At 40.7% G+C, this 17,077-nt stretch overlaps 1 protein-coding gene across 2 annotated transcripts in view; it reads right to left on the bottom strand.

Annotated features, from left to right (window-relative positions):
• Positions 1-17,077, bottom strand: part of sorcs3a (sortilin related VPS10 domain containing receptor 3a) — a 248,206-nt gene that overhangs the window by 170,805 nt on the left and 60,324 nt on the right. Inside the window, exon 1 of one of the 2 annotated variants that reach the window (XM_082537940.1) lies at positions 6,300-7,055. The exons of the other annotated variant lie outside the window; for it this stretch is intronic. Coding sequence (XP_082394066.1) covers positions 6,300-6,311 — 12 coding nt within the window. The 5' untranslated portion in view covers positions 6,312-7,055. Of the gene's footprint in view, positions 1-6,299; positions 7,056-17,077 lie in introns of those variants that run through there. 2 annotated transcript variants of the gene reach the window in all.

Here is a 17,077-nt window from a genome sequence, read left to right as displayed (position 1 = left end):
TTAAACATTACTGTTGGCCACATGTCGGCAAAGTTATGTGACATCAGTGACGTTTGTACTAACTTGGTTTTAAAGCCTTTAAAATATACGCCGTTCAGTAGCTGAGCTTAATCTCACAGAGAATGATCAAAGCTCATGTAGAAATAAACAAACAAATGAACAAAAGATTTTCACCTTCATTTCTGTCAAACACAGCTGTATGACACGTTTCCAGCTGTTAGTCATGGTTGTCATGGTTGCTAGGCAACCTGGGCAGCGCAACGGAGGCTAGACCGTCCCATTTCACAAGCCTCGCACTTCCGGCCTTAGCGGTCTTTGAGTACGCGGCCCTTGAGGATCGTTGAGGCTGCGTCCTTTAAGGCTGCAGACCCTGAATTGGGATACAGCCTATGTCCACTGTGAACAACCATCTTTGAACAGAGGGCGGGGCTTACCACACCAACTGTCTGCCATCTAGTTTTGAGATCCCTTCCCAGACGCCTTAACGCCCACTCACATCCAGGGTCATTTGACCTCAGTAAATCACATGATAGGGTGGGGTTAGGTGTCACAGTTGGTTCACCTGGCAACTTGGCTGATTGTGACCCACACCTGTTTTTACACCTTGGCTCATGTGATTAGGTAGAGGATCAATAGGGGGCCCACGACCCACCCGGGGACACTCCCATAGGGCTTAAATCTGGGACTCTTCACCAGTTGCTCTTAGAACTGAAGAAGCTTCTCGGATGAAACGTCTTCAAGGAAACTTAAACAAGTCCAGACGCTTTTCTTTCCAAGCCTTTCCGAAGCCTTTCTTCTTCTAACGAGAACATTTAGAACCATGTGAGTAAAAGTCATTGTCTCACTATTAATGCTAATCTGATTTTAAATATACAAGAAAAAAATGAATCAAAGGCCACATCTGTTGTTGTGTCAGTATGGACTGCTGTGCTGGTAGTGCAGCAGTTTAAACTGTGGATGATAAATACTTCGCTGATATAACATGAACATCACTTATCAAAAGATTTTTTGTTGTTGTGGCGTCTCAGCTAATGGACACTGTTCTCCCCAGAGCGATGCTGCTGTCCTGGGAGGAAAAGAAAACTCTTCCTGTTCTGTATTCAAGATGGCACTCCACAAGAAATATGAGGAATGGGATGAAGTAAAGAGGATTTATGCACCTAATGGGAAAATGACACATGATATGAGGTAGTAAGGACTGGAAAACAAACTGGCAGCTTATGCAGATCCTTTTGTAGTGTTGTGTTCTGCTCTTGGATTTAAACTTTTTTCTACTCAGAGAAAACCACTGACATGGAAAAAAAAATACATTATTGTCAAAGAAAAAAAGAGCTCAGTCCATTTCTGTGAAACAGCCCCATCAGACTGCATAGTTCCACAGAAAGCATAAACTGTCACTGTGGTGACGTTCCAGAGAGACAGCGCTGCTCGACGTGCTCGGACTGGAGCTTCAGAAAGCCTGAATGTCTCAGCTTATCATCCGGTGCCATCGCGGGTCACCGGCAGAGTGCATCACTTTGTGCCAACAACAGTAGCCCGACAAGCAAAACAGTTGGTGCCATGTGTTGCATGGCATGATTCATTTTGACATGCCTGGCATCCAACGTCCTCACAGCCAAGCCTTTATAAGTGACTCATTTCTGAGAGTCAGCTCGGACTCCTCGCTGAGGCCATCTATGGTCTGCCAGTGCTGAACAAAACCCTAAATAAACACTGGTGGCAAATGGAAGATTTACTCCGACTGAACAGATGCAGGGATGAATTACTCCAGGATGTACAATGATACTAACATCTATTACTTTACCTTAACTAGGATTAAGCGTTATGGGTATACGAGATCTCCTCTCAACCTTTCAGCTCAGATCAAATGTGGTACCCTAGAGATGGGCTTTTTTTAAGCCTGAGTGATGCAAACAGTCTGTCACACTACAAACCATAAATCTGACCATTCTCTTAAAAGACAATGAAAAACATGTAGCAGTTATTTTAATCTGTGAAGACCAAACAAAACAGAAAGCATCACACAGATATAACTAACAAGAAGTAATGTGATTAGAGCGCTCTGGACGTGCTCGTAGGTGGATAATATATTCTTTGAATAGAGCTGGACTTGCTGATTAATTTACTGCAGCAGTACCATGGTGGCAAGTCCAGGTTTAGCTCCAGATATAAAGGTGGTGTCAATTATCTCTTATAACTCTCTGCAAGAAAGAAAATAAGCATGTTTAACAAGTTTACAGCTTTTTATTTTACAGGATAATGTTATCATTTGAGGATTGAGAGGCGTCATTAAGAGAGATCCTCAGCTCGCTGAGATGATCGAATTAGCTTAGTGAAAGTGTTAAGTATGGATTTAATACACAAAAGATGTAAATGACATTTCTGCCATCTTAGCTTTTTGAAACCATATCTCACAAATGCTTAACAAATTGTGACGGACAAGTCTTTAGTCAGTAAGTATACTCTGTTTAGCATCCCCTTATATGCTAATGAGGCTTCACCTCCTGCTGTCCATTTATATATATTTTATTTATTGTTTACTCTATTTAATTTGTAAAATATGTATACACACACACACACACACACACACACACACACACACACACACACACACGTAGAAAAACATATTTAGTATACACATCCAGTAATGCATACACTCTTATATTGTACTTGTATTTATTGCTCTCAGATTTAGCCATTCTTATATTTTGCTTGTTTTATGTTATTGTATTTTTTGCACACCTCTGTTGCTTGTGAAGCTCGCACACAAGAATTTCACTCGCATGTACTGTACCAATGTACCTGCACATGTGAAAGTGATTTGATTTGATTTGATTTGATGTGAGAAGAAAAATGCAGTTTTAAGGCAATTTTGCTGTCACTTTTCAGGCTTGCGAGCTGTGTCCATCTTTTAACAAAGTCTTTGATCATTAATAAAGAAGGATAACGTGACAGTCAGCTTGAATACCTCCTTACGGCTGCAACATGATTGTGGAATGAAAATGAGCCAAACTTAAAATACACCATCCATCCATCCATGCATCCATCCATCCATCTTCTTCCACTTATCCGGGGCTGGGTTGCAGGAGGCAGCAGCCTAATCAGAGAAGCCCAGACCTCCCACTCCCCAGCCACCTGCTCCAGTTTGTCCAGGGGAACACCAAGGTGTTCCCAGGCCAGCCGAGAGATATAATCCTTCCAGCGTGTCCTGGGTCTGCCCCGGAGCCTCCTCCCAGTGGGACATGCCTGGAACACCTCACCGAACCACCTCAACTGGCTCCTTTCGATGTGGAGGAGCAGTGGCTCTATTCTGAGCCCCTCTCAGATGGTTGAACTCCTCACCCTATCTCTAAGAGGCCAGCCACCCTTTGGAGGAAGCTCATTTCTGCCGCTTGTATCCTCGATCTTGTCCTTTCGGTCACTACCCACAGCTCGTGGCCATAGGTGAGGGTGGGGACTTAGATCAACCGGTAAATTGAGAGCTTCGCTTTTACGCTCAGCTCTGTCTTCACCACGACATCGCTGTGGCCGCTGCACCAATCTGTCTGTCGATCTTCCCGCTCCCGTCTCCTGTCATACTTAAACTCCTCCTCCAGTTTACAATACACCTGCAGCTCGAAATCTTTTAACCACATTTTTTCTTTCAATTTCTTTTCTTTTCCTACCTTTTAAAAAAAAGGAACTTTTACACTCATGAGATAACAATTCTTATTCTTTCCTAATTGGTTCCAAAGAGAAATAAACCCCATTGTGATATCAGACAAAAATGTCACACTTGTTACTCCTCGTTCCCTCCTTCAGTCTGCAGTGCGTCCACTGTAACTGACTTATTTCCTTGCAGGGGGGGGGGGATTCTTCCTAACCGTTCTCGACCAACAAACCTGACATCATTTTAAATGTGCAGTCATGCCAAAAGGCTGCTGGTGTTGCTGAGGTTTTAACAAGGCGACCGCTTTTTGCCCTACTGGTGATTCCCCAAATAACCTTTTCTAGGGACATTATTCAAAATCTCAATGACATAAGAATTTAGAGTTCAATTCAAAATTTAAATGTAATTTATCATTACATTTATAAGATTAAAAAAATCACCTTTTTTTCATTTTCACAAGATATTCTGATTTGTCTCATTTAATAATTTAACATTTCCTTTCACAGCATAGAAAAGAGATACTTTTTTTTAAAATCATGCATTGCTTGAATGATTCACTTCTCACATAGGAGAATAAAAAAGACATTTGAAGCAGCCTTTATATATCAGGCCAGGCTTCAGTGCAGCTGTGAGAGACTTTCTGTAAACTGATTAGAGCAGGAAAAGGTCACCCAGTAGCCTTGGAGAAAAAGAGATAAAAGCCTGATTGGATTGGTTCATGCTCTAATTTTGACCATCACACTTTTCACTTAGTTATTTAATTGAGCATAGAAGCAGGGAGACGATGAGCCTCTATGCTCGTTTCATTCTGTCTCCGAATGCTGCTGAAAAAAAAAAGAGCAGACTTATCAAAATGGATTAGAAGTGCCAGGATCGCTGTGTTCATGTGATGCACAATGTGCCCGAAAGATGGAAATTGATCACAATCTATAATGAAGTTTTGTAAGAATAACAACAACACGAGACATGAGTTCCTTATCAAGGGTAAAAAGGGAAAAGAGAAGTCAGCTGCACATGAAAAATTCAATGCAGCAATATCAGACTGGTGTTCCCAGCACACAGTGTTTTATGAGCAGTCAAACGTTCTTCTACCTACAGCAGTGCAATTCATCCACAGCTCGGATTTTATATGTTGGAATATCGACACGAGCGAATCAGATGATTTCAGGCGGGGCGTTCTTTGTGTAGAAATTTAATTACATCTTCCTTTTTTTAGTGATAATTTACGCTTTGGGCATGTATTAAAATGATTTACAACAGTGGAGCATCTCTGCCTGGTTTTGTAAACAGCAAACAGTTGTGTCAGTTAATGACAGTGAATGTTTGTGTCAGCCTTGTGTAGTTACGTGTTAGAGGTTCATCAATGAGGAGAACATGGTTCACGTCCAGGCTGAGACTGCTGTTTAAATGACAGACCAGACCATCGCTAAAGGATACCTTGTGTACACAGGGACACGCTGCAGGTGTTGATTAAATGTCATATATATGTGACACTAGAGGAACGAGAACGGGTTGGTAATGCACACGTTGGATTATTTGGGTATCGGGGTTTCTAGACAAGTTAGACAAGATCGATACCGCTCTCATGTCAGCGCTTTAACTTTTGAGGTAAAGGTGGAAAGTCAATTAGCTTCACATAAACACTGGAAGCAAAGGGAAACTGCCAAGCCAACTCCAGAGTTCAAAGGTATGCTAAACAGCACTTTTAAGCCTCAGAAATGACTCAGGGCTGAAAATATTTTAACATCCAACACACTGACTTCCTGGAGTCTCTGTAAGGAACCAGTGCCATTCTCTGGTGACATTTACAACTTAACTATCAGCCTTAACCCTGAATGTTGAAAAAAAAATTAAAAACTGGAGTGTTTATTGAACCTTCTAATAATAATAATGGATACTTTATTGATCCCCATGGGGAAATTACTTGTTTTTCTCTGCATTTGACCCATTCACTCAGTGAAGCAGTGGGCAGCCCACTAAGCAGGCGCCCGGGGAGCAGTGTGTAGGGACGGTACCTTGCTCAGGGGTACCTCAGGGTAGCCGTTAAGTGGATTCGAACCGCCGACCTTCCGATCATGGGGCGACCACTTTACCTACTGAGCTATCCCTGCCCCTTCTGAATGAAAAATAAATAGATATCAATTTACATGTATGAGTTTTCATTTTGTATAGTTTTTGTGCAATTTATTCCTCAAATACATCAATGAGGCTCGGGGTTAAAATCTAAAAAATCTCGTATCAAAGATGATACACCAGGGGTGCCTCTAGTGTTTTTTCATACGGGTGGCCATATGGGGGCCAAATATTGGGGTGGCACACCAAAAACAGAGTTTCCAGTTTTATTATGCTGTTGTCAAATGTAGGTTACTGAAAAATAATTATATGTCACGTTAATTTCCCGCTATTAAAGCTGACATCACTGAAAATGGGTACATATGAAAACTAAAAAAGATTTTGAAATCCATAATAATCTGTTTTAATTAATTAATTGATTGACTGAAAGTCCCGACCGCCGCTTTAACCCTTTAGAGCCGATCGGAGCGGGAACGCTCTGTTATGCGTAACTATTTTTAAATCCCGGTAGCACTGCAACCACGTAAGCTAGCGCAAAAATTTTTTCTGGATATGAAACCGGAGGAGTTGTACTTACATATTGTGCCATCAGCTTGTCCTAGGTCACGGTTTCCTTCCACATAAAGCTCTGCAAAAACTGCATAAAAAGCGCTTGCAGGAACAAAAACATAATATTCCAGAAACACGCTTTGCCGGTCCGATCAGCTGTTCAAAACACTTCCTACGTTGGAATAGACGTCAGCGCGAACTTTTGCATTTCCACCATTACCTGGCCGAAACCGGAAGTGACGTCATTTTCGCGGAAATGTAGTCTTTTTTGCGATCAGGGCCTCAGGGCCTATACTGCTCTTTTTAAAAGTTATCTTTGACTTTATGACTTTCTGTGTCGTTTCTGGGATGCTGAGGACTCATATTGCACTGCTGGAAATAGTTTATTTTGATGCATATGCTGCTTTTTTGCAAATTTGCAGTATAATATTTATTTTCGTTTTTCCTGCAGTGTATAAAAATTGGTGTATTTCAAAAATAAAACTATGAAGACACTCAAAATAAATTTCCTGTGGTGGGAAACTATTTTGTGCAACTTTTTTGTATTTACAGTTTTGAGGGATAAGCCTCTTAAATTTCTCTAACTACAAATATATGTTAAAAAATCAAAAACGATTTTCAATTTTTTTGTAGTTTATTGCACTTTTTTGCAATTTATGTAATTACTATGCACTTAATGAATACATATTATTAAAATCTGGGCTATAATGGTTGTATTGATGTATAGCAACTTGAAATGCTCCCAAAAATGGCTCCACAGCATGTAAAAATATAATATAAGCTCTGGCGGACTTGGTTCTATGGTAGGTCTTAAAGGGTTAATGATTCTCAGCCGAGCGGAGCACGAGCAGCTTAAGATTCACTGCCCCAGAATGGAGTCGGCTTTAAGAACAAACTTGTTCATGAAAGAGAAATAATCATTAAAGCACGTACGAGTGGGAACTGCTGCCTGTCTCTGTGGTGGCCCTGAGACGCACCAGTGATCTGTCCAGGGATTGGCACCAGCTTTTCTGCGACCTGATATGGATCAAATACCTGAAAATAATGTGGTAAACAATTCTATCAGTCACTGAGGTCAGCAGTTCCCTCGCTGGAAATAAGATAAGAAATTTCAAACCCCACACAGAGTGTTTCAGAACCAACTAGCAAAATAATCTTTCAGCTTCACACTTATTCAAAACAGTTTTATCTGCCTGTCAGGTTTATTAGAATTATTACCAACATGGGACAGTCATGCTTTTACCTGTATGTTTGTAATTTGCTAATAAAAGGGTTGATATTGTTGTGTATATAATTATTTGTAGTTCTCTGATCTTTAGCAACCTTTGCTCTGTTTGCTGAAGTAAATGTGATTTTCTCTTATTGTTCTCGTAGCACGTTCCTTAAATATTGTATCATTTCCATGCTGCAGAATCCTATCTGAAGAGTTATCTTTGTTCTCAGCATGAAAAGCTCAAAAACCACTCCACGCCGCCTGTTGTTGCAGGAGCAGAATCTACTTTGTTGCCTTGATTGCAGAAAGGAAATAAAGGATCTTGTATTGACGCAGAGAATTAGGACCATTAGGTCTCATTAAGAGACTCGATCAGGACCTGCTTGTGTGCTTTTCCCGATATTCAGCTTGATAGGGAAGATAGGGAAGAAGCCCGAAGTGATCGTTACAAAAGAGTAGCACATTCTGTCAGCCCCTGAGACACAGTGAATGCTGCCCAAGAATTTCCAATTTCTTAAGCCACTGAGATGGGGAAATATCCCCAAAAAAGCACCAGGCAAAGCAATCTTGCACTACTCGTGCTGCTGCTGTTATTGTTGTTGTTGTTGTTGTTGCATCATGGGAAGAAATAGAAAGAGAGGGAGATCAACAAGAACAAGGTAGGAATGACTATCCATTTGATCTTTTCTGTTTTTTGAAATTGATCAGCATTACAGAAAAGCCTTCTGAATGCAAAATAAGATGGCTTATGCGTGTGTGTGTGTGTGTGTGTGTGTGTGTGTGTGTGTGTGTGTGTGTCGGGGGGAAAGTCATTTTTATTCATGACTGTGAAGACACCAACATAGTTTTATGGAGTGTTTTCCTTCATGCTCGTCTTTTGCACGGAGCTAAATCGAAATGTTAAAAGTGGAACTTCACTCTGTGCTATAGTATTCAACTTTTGCTCTTCAGCTGTTTCTCCTGGCTGCTGTTCTTTTTCTATCCAAACCAGCATACGCTATAAATAGGGATCCTCAGAAAAGCAAGGTAATAAATGTGTCAGGATTTTGCAATGAAGAAGGATGCCTTTGCTGTTAAGTTCTCCATTGGGCTGATGTATCATTGAGGTTGAGCTCTCATTATCAACTCCAAGGATTATAGGTCCTAACTCTCTCAGAGGAGAGAACTGTCTGCACTTTGTGAATCAGGTGCAATTCAGCAGCACAGATACTCTCTCACGGTTAAAAAGGGACATATCTTCTTCTGCCTCTCTGTTCTCTCCACCCCTCCCCTCTCCCCTGCATTTCTTCCTGCCGTCTTTCCCCTCTTGGCCATTTTCCTGCCCCCTATCTCTATTGCCTGCTTTCATTTCTTTCATGCTGTCTAACAGTTCAGAGCTTTCATTGACTTTGCTGACTCTCACCAAGCTCTGAAGACCACTGGAGTGCGGACTTCCAATCCTGAAGCTGACATCTCTTCTCAATTAAATCTGGCACCTTAGCTGCAGATTGTGATGGCTTTTGTGGTCAATTAAAGGAAGAAGGGTCCCGTGTAGAAAGGCTCGGAGCTACAGCTATGCTGACGATTGTCTTGGATCTGACCAAATGTGATATTTAACAATGTGAAATTCCATTTCCTCAAACGTGCACGTTACATCTAAGTGTAATAAAAGTGAACATACTTTGTGCCAAGTCAAAGTTGCCTATAGGCAAAAATTACAGCCCAATAGCTTTTCTTATACAGCAGCCATCGTTAACACAATTAACCTAAAGTCTGGGTCCACTGAAGCCACGAAATAATCCACAGATTACCTCAAGTTATTTTGCAGATACATTATCTGACAGGTAGGAAAAACAGATTGTCAACAATAATCGGAATCCTAGGAGGACTTTGAGGAAATCTAAGAGGACTTTGTCAGGTTCTATTCCAATACTAATAATGAGTAGAAGCAGTGATTGATATTTTATCTGCTGCAAAGCATGAGCTCTTTGGGGTCTCCAGAAAGGTTTTTCTCATTTCTTTATATTTTGCTTGCTGGGAGTCAGATTTACTACCAAAAGTGATCTTGAGCAATAATTCTCCAGCTTTCCAAAGGTCAAAGTTTCTCTTTGTCACTAAATTTCGGTCCAGTCCTTGTGCTGGACCATTTACCATTTTCAGTGGATTCATTTATGTGTTTGTTTCTGGGCCATTGAACACTGAATTATTCAATCATAAGAATCTAACTCAAGGAATTAACTTCTGTTGTTTCAACACATAAAAGACAACTTAGAAAAGAACCTGTTTTAAATTAAGGCATGCTGTTAGTTAGTCTGCTAGTTGAATCTATGACAAATGCCAAAGATAATATACTGCAGTTTGCCCACAATGGCAAGATCTGCAAGGTGTGTCCTTAAAAATTTGAAGAAACTGAACAAGTGGAGAAGTGGCGAGGTTGTAAAAAACAAAAAAACCCTACAAGAGAGGAACGGTTGTGCTGTTGGGGACTGATTGAATTATGAATGCAGAAAATATTTATTTTCATCATTAAATACCATCTGGAAACACCTACCATAGGCTTTATTGCTTAGAATACCAATGATCCCAAACACAGTGCGAATGTAGTTTAAGTATACCCAGACAGAATAAAGCACTGTCAGCCATGGAGTGGTGCTCCCCAAAGCCTGGACCTCAACATCACTGAAGCAGTGTTGGATCATCTTGACAGAGAGCAGAACAAAAGGCAGAAACATCTAAAGAAGAGCTTTGAACTCCCTTTAAGAAGCCCGGAGAACTATTCCCGAAGATGCTTAAAGAAACTGCAAGACTGGCTAACACAGTTCAGGCTGTGCTGAAGAATAAAGTGAACAAATATTACATTTCAAGCTTGTCACAATTATATAAACATTGTATACAAAACAAGGTTTCTGTGTATGTTTGCACATGTTTTACTGTAAATGAGGTATTATTGCAAAATTATGTCTATTTTTTTTTTTTATTTCAAGCCAATAGTTGATTATAGGAGATCATATTGGGACATTTACCAAAAGCTTGGTGGAGGCAAAACGAGGTGAACAGAAGACTGAGTCCTGGAATCGTTCTTGGTCATTTATAGGTTAGCCGTTGTCTGCTGAAAGCACTTTATGTTTTTTACTAAGATGAGCACTATATATTCACTTGGTTAATGCATTCCAGCATGCTGTCCAGTCATCCGAATAAAAGCAACTTCCCTGCCCATAACAAAAAAGCAGCCTTTGTGGTTTTGGCTGCCATTAGGTTTGTGTAACACTGGATAATGTGAGGTTTGCCACTGAAGCTTTCCAGGGATGAATGCAAACACTGGTAACAACATCTGACAAGAAGTGGCAGCAGTGAATTATTATCAGCTGCTCCTGATCCAGTCCATGCTGAGCTAAAATGTAGCATTAAGCCTTCCCTCGTGACAGATAATGGAAGGAGATGGAAATGGGGTTCGCTTTGGGGCTCAATTCAGCTGATCTACAACCCAACAACAAACCACAACAACACCATCAAGCAACATTCAAAACATTAGTAGCCGTAATTTCTCAGAAACTTAAGTTGGACTTCAAATCAATGCAGTTTGGACCTTGCTACTTGTTTAGGCCAGTATGTGACTTTGAGAACTTGCAGATCATTCATTTTTCAACAGTAACAAAGAGTCAGTGCACTTAGAGTCTATTCCTACATCCCTAGTGTGGAAGCAGCACTATTCTCCGTACAAACACACACACACAGGTTGACATGTGAATGCAGGATGCAGAAAACCAAAACTCTTTTCGACACTTTGGCAGGTGACAAAATTCTGCCTCAGAACACAAATATCATGTCTGAGGGAAGAAATATTGTCATGAATTTCTTCATTTTATGTTCAACTAGTAAAAAATTAGTTCTAAACTGCTGTCTGTCAGCCCAAAGGGCTTTGTTGAGTTATGGTAAACAGGAGAGCTGTGTGTTCAGGAGAAAACAAACAAAACATTTAACATAGCTGTTGGGAAATGCCATGAATCCTCGTGTCTTTATGTGGCGTCAACACACAAACTGTGTCTCTCTAAAAATCCAGGAAAATGGGATTTACGGTCATTGTAAAAATCAATTAAATAAAGCCTCTGGAAGCTAGCTGAAAGCTAAGAAGTTTACATTGAACTCAAATCATGTTTGGAAATGTGTGTTTTGTTACTATGACCTGAAATCCTCCCTTAAATCGAGGCTTTGGTTCTGATACATGCCACCAAGCTCTGTGGAGAGCTTTTCTAATAAAATGTAACCCTCTCACACATCGTGAGGAAAGATTTGTACTTTTTCTGGTGTACTTTTACTCATTTTCTTCAGGATTCCCATCAACAACAATAATGATAATAATAATAATGATAATCATCATCATCATCATCATCATCATCATCATCATCATCATCATCATCATCATCATCATACCGGCGCATTGAGACACTATATGCTCACAGCATCTTTGTGGAGATTGTCTTTTCAGTCCAATAGTGATGGTAAATTGAGCAAAATGTTACACTGCTTCCTGATTGTATTTCCTAGAAAGTGCAAACAGTAAGAAATTAAATGTAAAGAAAACGTCTGTTATTCCATTTAGAACTGACAAAGCGAGCACAGTTCCATGTGCATCAAGGGCATTAGGGGGTGGGTGAAGGCAGGGCCAAAGCTGTGCCCTCATCATGTGGCCATGACCTTCACATTTTTCCACATAATTTCTGTCTAAACTGGTCTGAACCCCTTTAAGACTGCTTTGTACCAACCCTCCAGCTCAGATTTGTGAGATAATTAACAGATGGCACATCGTCCTAAAGGATAACTTTAAGGGGAAAAAATTTACACTGGTTGAGTTTTTTGCTCTTTACTGGTGGTGATGATGCAGCACTATGTTTTTATTGCACCTTGTAAGAATATATGATTGGCAATTTTTTTTTCCAGCTGAGGGTTGCAAATTTGCTGGAGCTGTTGTAGAGAAAGAGGGGAGGTACACCCTGGCCCAGTCACCAGTCCATCACAGGGCAAACACACACTCATATCAACCTGATCAATAATCGAACAAAATTGAAAACTGGGAATTTCATGGTGATGATGTGAAGGAGGCACATGTTTGAAAACTGTACTTCCACATTGATTTTATGCTACATTTTATGTCTCTGTATGCATGCTACACATTCAACTGTATTATATTATTATATATTTTGTTCTTGTCATGTAATTGTTGCAGTGCAGACATATGAACTTTAGATGTTCATCATCCACACGAGGGTGCAGTTTTGGAGTGTCCATGTACTTTTGGAAATATAGTCATGAGGTAATTCCTTAAAAACCTTAAGCCTTCCCACATTTCTGGGTGGGCAGATGTCCAAAAATCCATAATACACTTGATGAATTAAAATGGCAGCGTGCCCACTCAAAGGAAAAAAAATCCTCAGCTGAATTTTTGCCACAGGCCCTACAGGGAGAGTTACAACAGCTTCCTCAGTTACTGATGATGATACATCACAGCATTGGACAGGTTGTGGGTATGAATTTACACAGGTGTACTTAATATTTCATGTTATAAATAAAGATGGTATACACATATAAAACCTCCTTCCACTCTGGGTTTGTTGTCAGAAATGATACATTCATGAAAAAAATCTAAATGTACGTCTTCGTCTGCTTTGGCAAGTCATACGCTCATGTACCCATTATAACATGAACACGGATATTACTGTAGCTCCTCATTTATTTATATTTAGTTCACTTGTGTCCATTTGTTCATCCGTGTGTGTGAGAACATTTCCTCTCTCTTCATTATACAGACTATATTTAGAGTCTGCAAACAAGCTGCTGTGTACTCAGAAACCTGTTGTGCATCGTTATTTATTGTATCAACGTATGAATCCGACTCCTGTTTGAATCTGTTTTTCTTCTCTGGGAAAATTATATATTTAGGAGCATCTGTCAGGTTCTGCTGCATTTCAGTGCTTTTAGCCGGCTCAGAGGAGTCTGTCGGGGGCTGGAGCAGCCAGTGACCTTTCAGACAGCCAACACACACACACAGACGCACGCACACAACAGCCCCCAGTCACCCCTTCAGCTTTAACATGCCGTGTGAAGGCTCCGCTGAAGGCTCCCTGACACCCACCAGCTCCAGCATGTCTCTTTTTGGATGCACATGACACGGAAGATACACACTGGTTTGCTCGCATGCACTGTCACACAATAAAACCACACAAAACTGTCTCAACATCCTGCCAGCCTTATGCATGCGGTCACATGCCTTTCAGATGCTGGCTCTCTCTCTCTTTGCTCTGCTATCTCTCCTCTTTGTTTTCACGCAGTCACATGCGAACACACTCAGTGGATCAATCTGCACAGATTGGATTGATGGCCTGCGGGCCTTCTGCTGACTAAGACGTTGCCAACTATGGTGAGTTATTGGGAAATTATGTCTAGCTGCCACTCTATCTGCACTGGTGATCCACTTTGTCAATCCTAATCTTTAGCTGCTGTCATCGTAGCACCACCCAGCTCGCCTCTGTGACCCGGCACTGCCTGGCGAGACAGAGCGGATGCCGCTATGGGTGTGATGAATGCATTCTAATGAGGTTGTTTTGATCAGTATAAGGGTCTCCCAAAGTGAAGCGTTGCATTTCCTAGATGAATTTCAGTCTGATTGAGATGCGGGAAATTAAGGCAGATGTTAAGTGAAATAAAAATCCTGACAAGGCTGAAACAGTGAAAGGGGGATAAAAGCAACCCAGTGCCTGTGTGTGGTCAGAGGGTTGATGAAACAAAGGCGCACAGAATTTCTTTTCCTTTCATGCTCGGTCATTTCCATATGTCCCCCTTGCTCTCCTGCCCATCCATCACATTTTACTCTGGGCAAGACAGCTGTCTGGGGCTGAAGCATATTCACAGTTCAGCAGTCCATCAAATTGCACCAAATACAGTAATTCTTCAGTCAAGCTGGAGGAGAGGGTGGAGGGGTGGGAGGCACAAAGTGTCAAGGAGGCAGAGCTGTGTTGGTGAGCCCTCTTACTTTAACCCTTTGAACACCCCGAGGCTTATGATGTGGTCACTTTACATTTGACGTACAACATCTGGAAAAAGGCCAAATGTCATTTCCTGTCAGAGTGCATCGGATTGTGTGAATGCAGAAGTCAGAGCAAGATCTCGAAATAATAGTTGTGCACCTTATGAAAGACGAAAAGCTCAACGTTTGTGTCGTGAAAGTATGTGTCTTTGTACCTGGCACCTTGGTAAATTATGCCGAACACATAATCTGGTCCTAAACAGGTTAGAGGTCTTATTACTTGTCATATGACTATGTTAACATATGTGCAACCTGTCGAGGGCTATCTCAATAACACAGCTGGATGTCGAGCAGCTGTAAATTGGAATTTGCACACATTCAGCTGCCGATGCAAAAGAAGAATGAAATGTTCTGTGTTCGGTCTCAGTCTGATGTTGTTTCATTGAGGCTGTATGGAAAAAAGGCTAAAGCAGCAAAGTTTAAGACACTGATCAGTTACTTTTGTAGGCAATAAGAATCTTTAGTCATATCAGTTTCATCGAGTCACAATCTAAATGTATCAATTTTAGTTTCTCTGATGTGCCACTGAAATGTTAGAAGCATGACATGAAAACATGACAATACATTTATCGTTAACAACCATTCTATATGTATTTATTCAAGGCAATACATACATACATTTATTTCGTTAATAGATATTTGTGGCTATGGACAACAACAACATTATTGTCCATAATTAATTATATATGAGTTGCCACTGGAGAGTGACGTACAACAAGAGCCGAAGATATCACACCGACAGCAAATACTCAGATATGAGGGTCAGCGTATTTTTAAAGATCCGAGTGATGTTTGGGTCTTTTTTGCAGATGAAACCAAAGAAAAAAGAAATGGATGGTCTTAACAGATTATCTTTGAGATATGAGTAATTGTACCACTTAGATTATGGCATAGTATACTCTGTAGCATCCTGTTGTTTTAACAGTAATTAAATAAAGCACCTCACCACTTATTACAATTATTTTATGTTTTATGGACAGTGAATTTGTTAGTTATTTCTGCATTTTGTGTTTATATTGCATCCCTTTGCATTCTCTTCTCGATTTTGGTTTTTTGGGCAATGATTTCAAACTGGACCTCTGACAGCGGTGGTCACTAATCCCTGCCTCAAACAAGGATGCCACTGTCAGTCAGCAGGTTTACAGAGGACACCAGATAACAGGCAAGGTGCAAGGGTGTGGGGGCGGGTTAAGTGAAGCATGATTCGTCCACCTCCCAGAGTGGCTTTTTTAATTGATAAGCAATTAATATGCAAAGTCTAAGGTGCATCTCGGTGAGTTAATGATGGTGCTGGTGGATGATCACCATGGTGATCTCTTACCAAGACCAGGATGTGTGGGAAGGAATGATCATGATGGCTGATATTACGATACGAAAACACAACCTGTTACCAAAGATATCCTTTCCATTTGTAGAAGATAGAACTGCAAATGTATGAGAGATTTGATGTGTGTTTAAATGTCTTTGTGGGGACGAAAAATTGGAAGTTTCTTTTGTTTATTTATTTATATTTGACACACATTTAATCACAACAATAGTTTTGGCCAAAGTGCTGTACAAACATAGTAGTAATTAAAACAACAAAGTAATTACACAATAAAATGAAGTAACAAAATCAAATAGCATCAAAATAAAATAGCGAATATCAAGTAACAGTTAAATAAGTAAATAGGTAAATAACTCTCATGCTGTGTTAAAAGCCAATGAGTAAAAATGTGTTCTGAGATAGGATTTAAAAAGATTGAGGTTACGGGGCTTTCTAACATGGAGAGGTAAATCATCCACAATTTAGGCGCCACGACCGCAAACGCCCGATCACCTCTATGAACCTGCCTCGACTTTGGTGTAGCCAAGAGCAAAAGATCACCTGATCTAAGAGCTCTAGGGGGTTTATGAGGCTGCAGTAAGTCAGACAGATACTCTCCTTATGGGGACAAAGTGCCCGTCCTCACGAGTTTGAAGGCATTTTTCAGGCTCAAACTGTGATTTTAGCGTCAGGGTTACAATTAGGTTACGGTTAGGTTTAGGCTGAGGGTTCGCATTAGGCATTCATTTTTGATGGTTAGGGTAAGCAGCTAGGGAAAGCATTATATCAATGAGATGTCCCCACAAAGATATGGAAACCAAGTGTGTGTGTTTTGTTTTTCTGCTTTTCTCCTTGTGCTTTTTTACCTTTGAATACTTTGAGTTTTTGGAAACGCTTAGTTTTGAATGAGCCTCTCTTCTCTCTGGGGGATGTTGATTCACTTGAGAGTGCCTTGTTAACCCACTAAGAGAGCACACAAGTGCACTTTATTTAATGCACGGAGGTGGCACCTAGCCAGCTGCTGCACATTGTTGCAGGCTTCACTCAAATCCCCTCTATTAAAGGCTGCCGGATTCCACTCCCGCACTTCCTCATTATGCTGTGATCAACCTGTGGCATTCTTCTTCACACTGGCTTATCCCCCTTTTCGCTCTCAAGACAGATTTGAGCATCCTCATGAATGCAAATGAAAAGCAAATCACCTTATTAGTGGGGATTCAGTCCCTT

This window comes from Aulonocara stuartgranti (genome assembly GCF_965226115.1).
Source record: "Aulonocara stuartgranti genome assembly, chromosome: 6".
Taxonomy (NCBI): domain Eukaryota; kingdom Metazoa; phylum Chordata; class Actinopteri; order Cichliformes; family Cichlidae; genus Aulonocara; species Aulonocara stuartgranti.
Note: the sequence above shows the minus strand (reverse complement) of the source record. Positions and strands in the feature narration are given on the sequence as shown.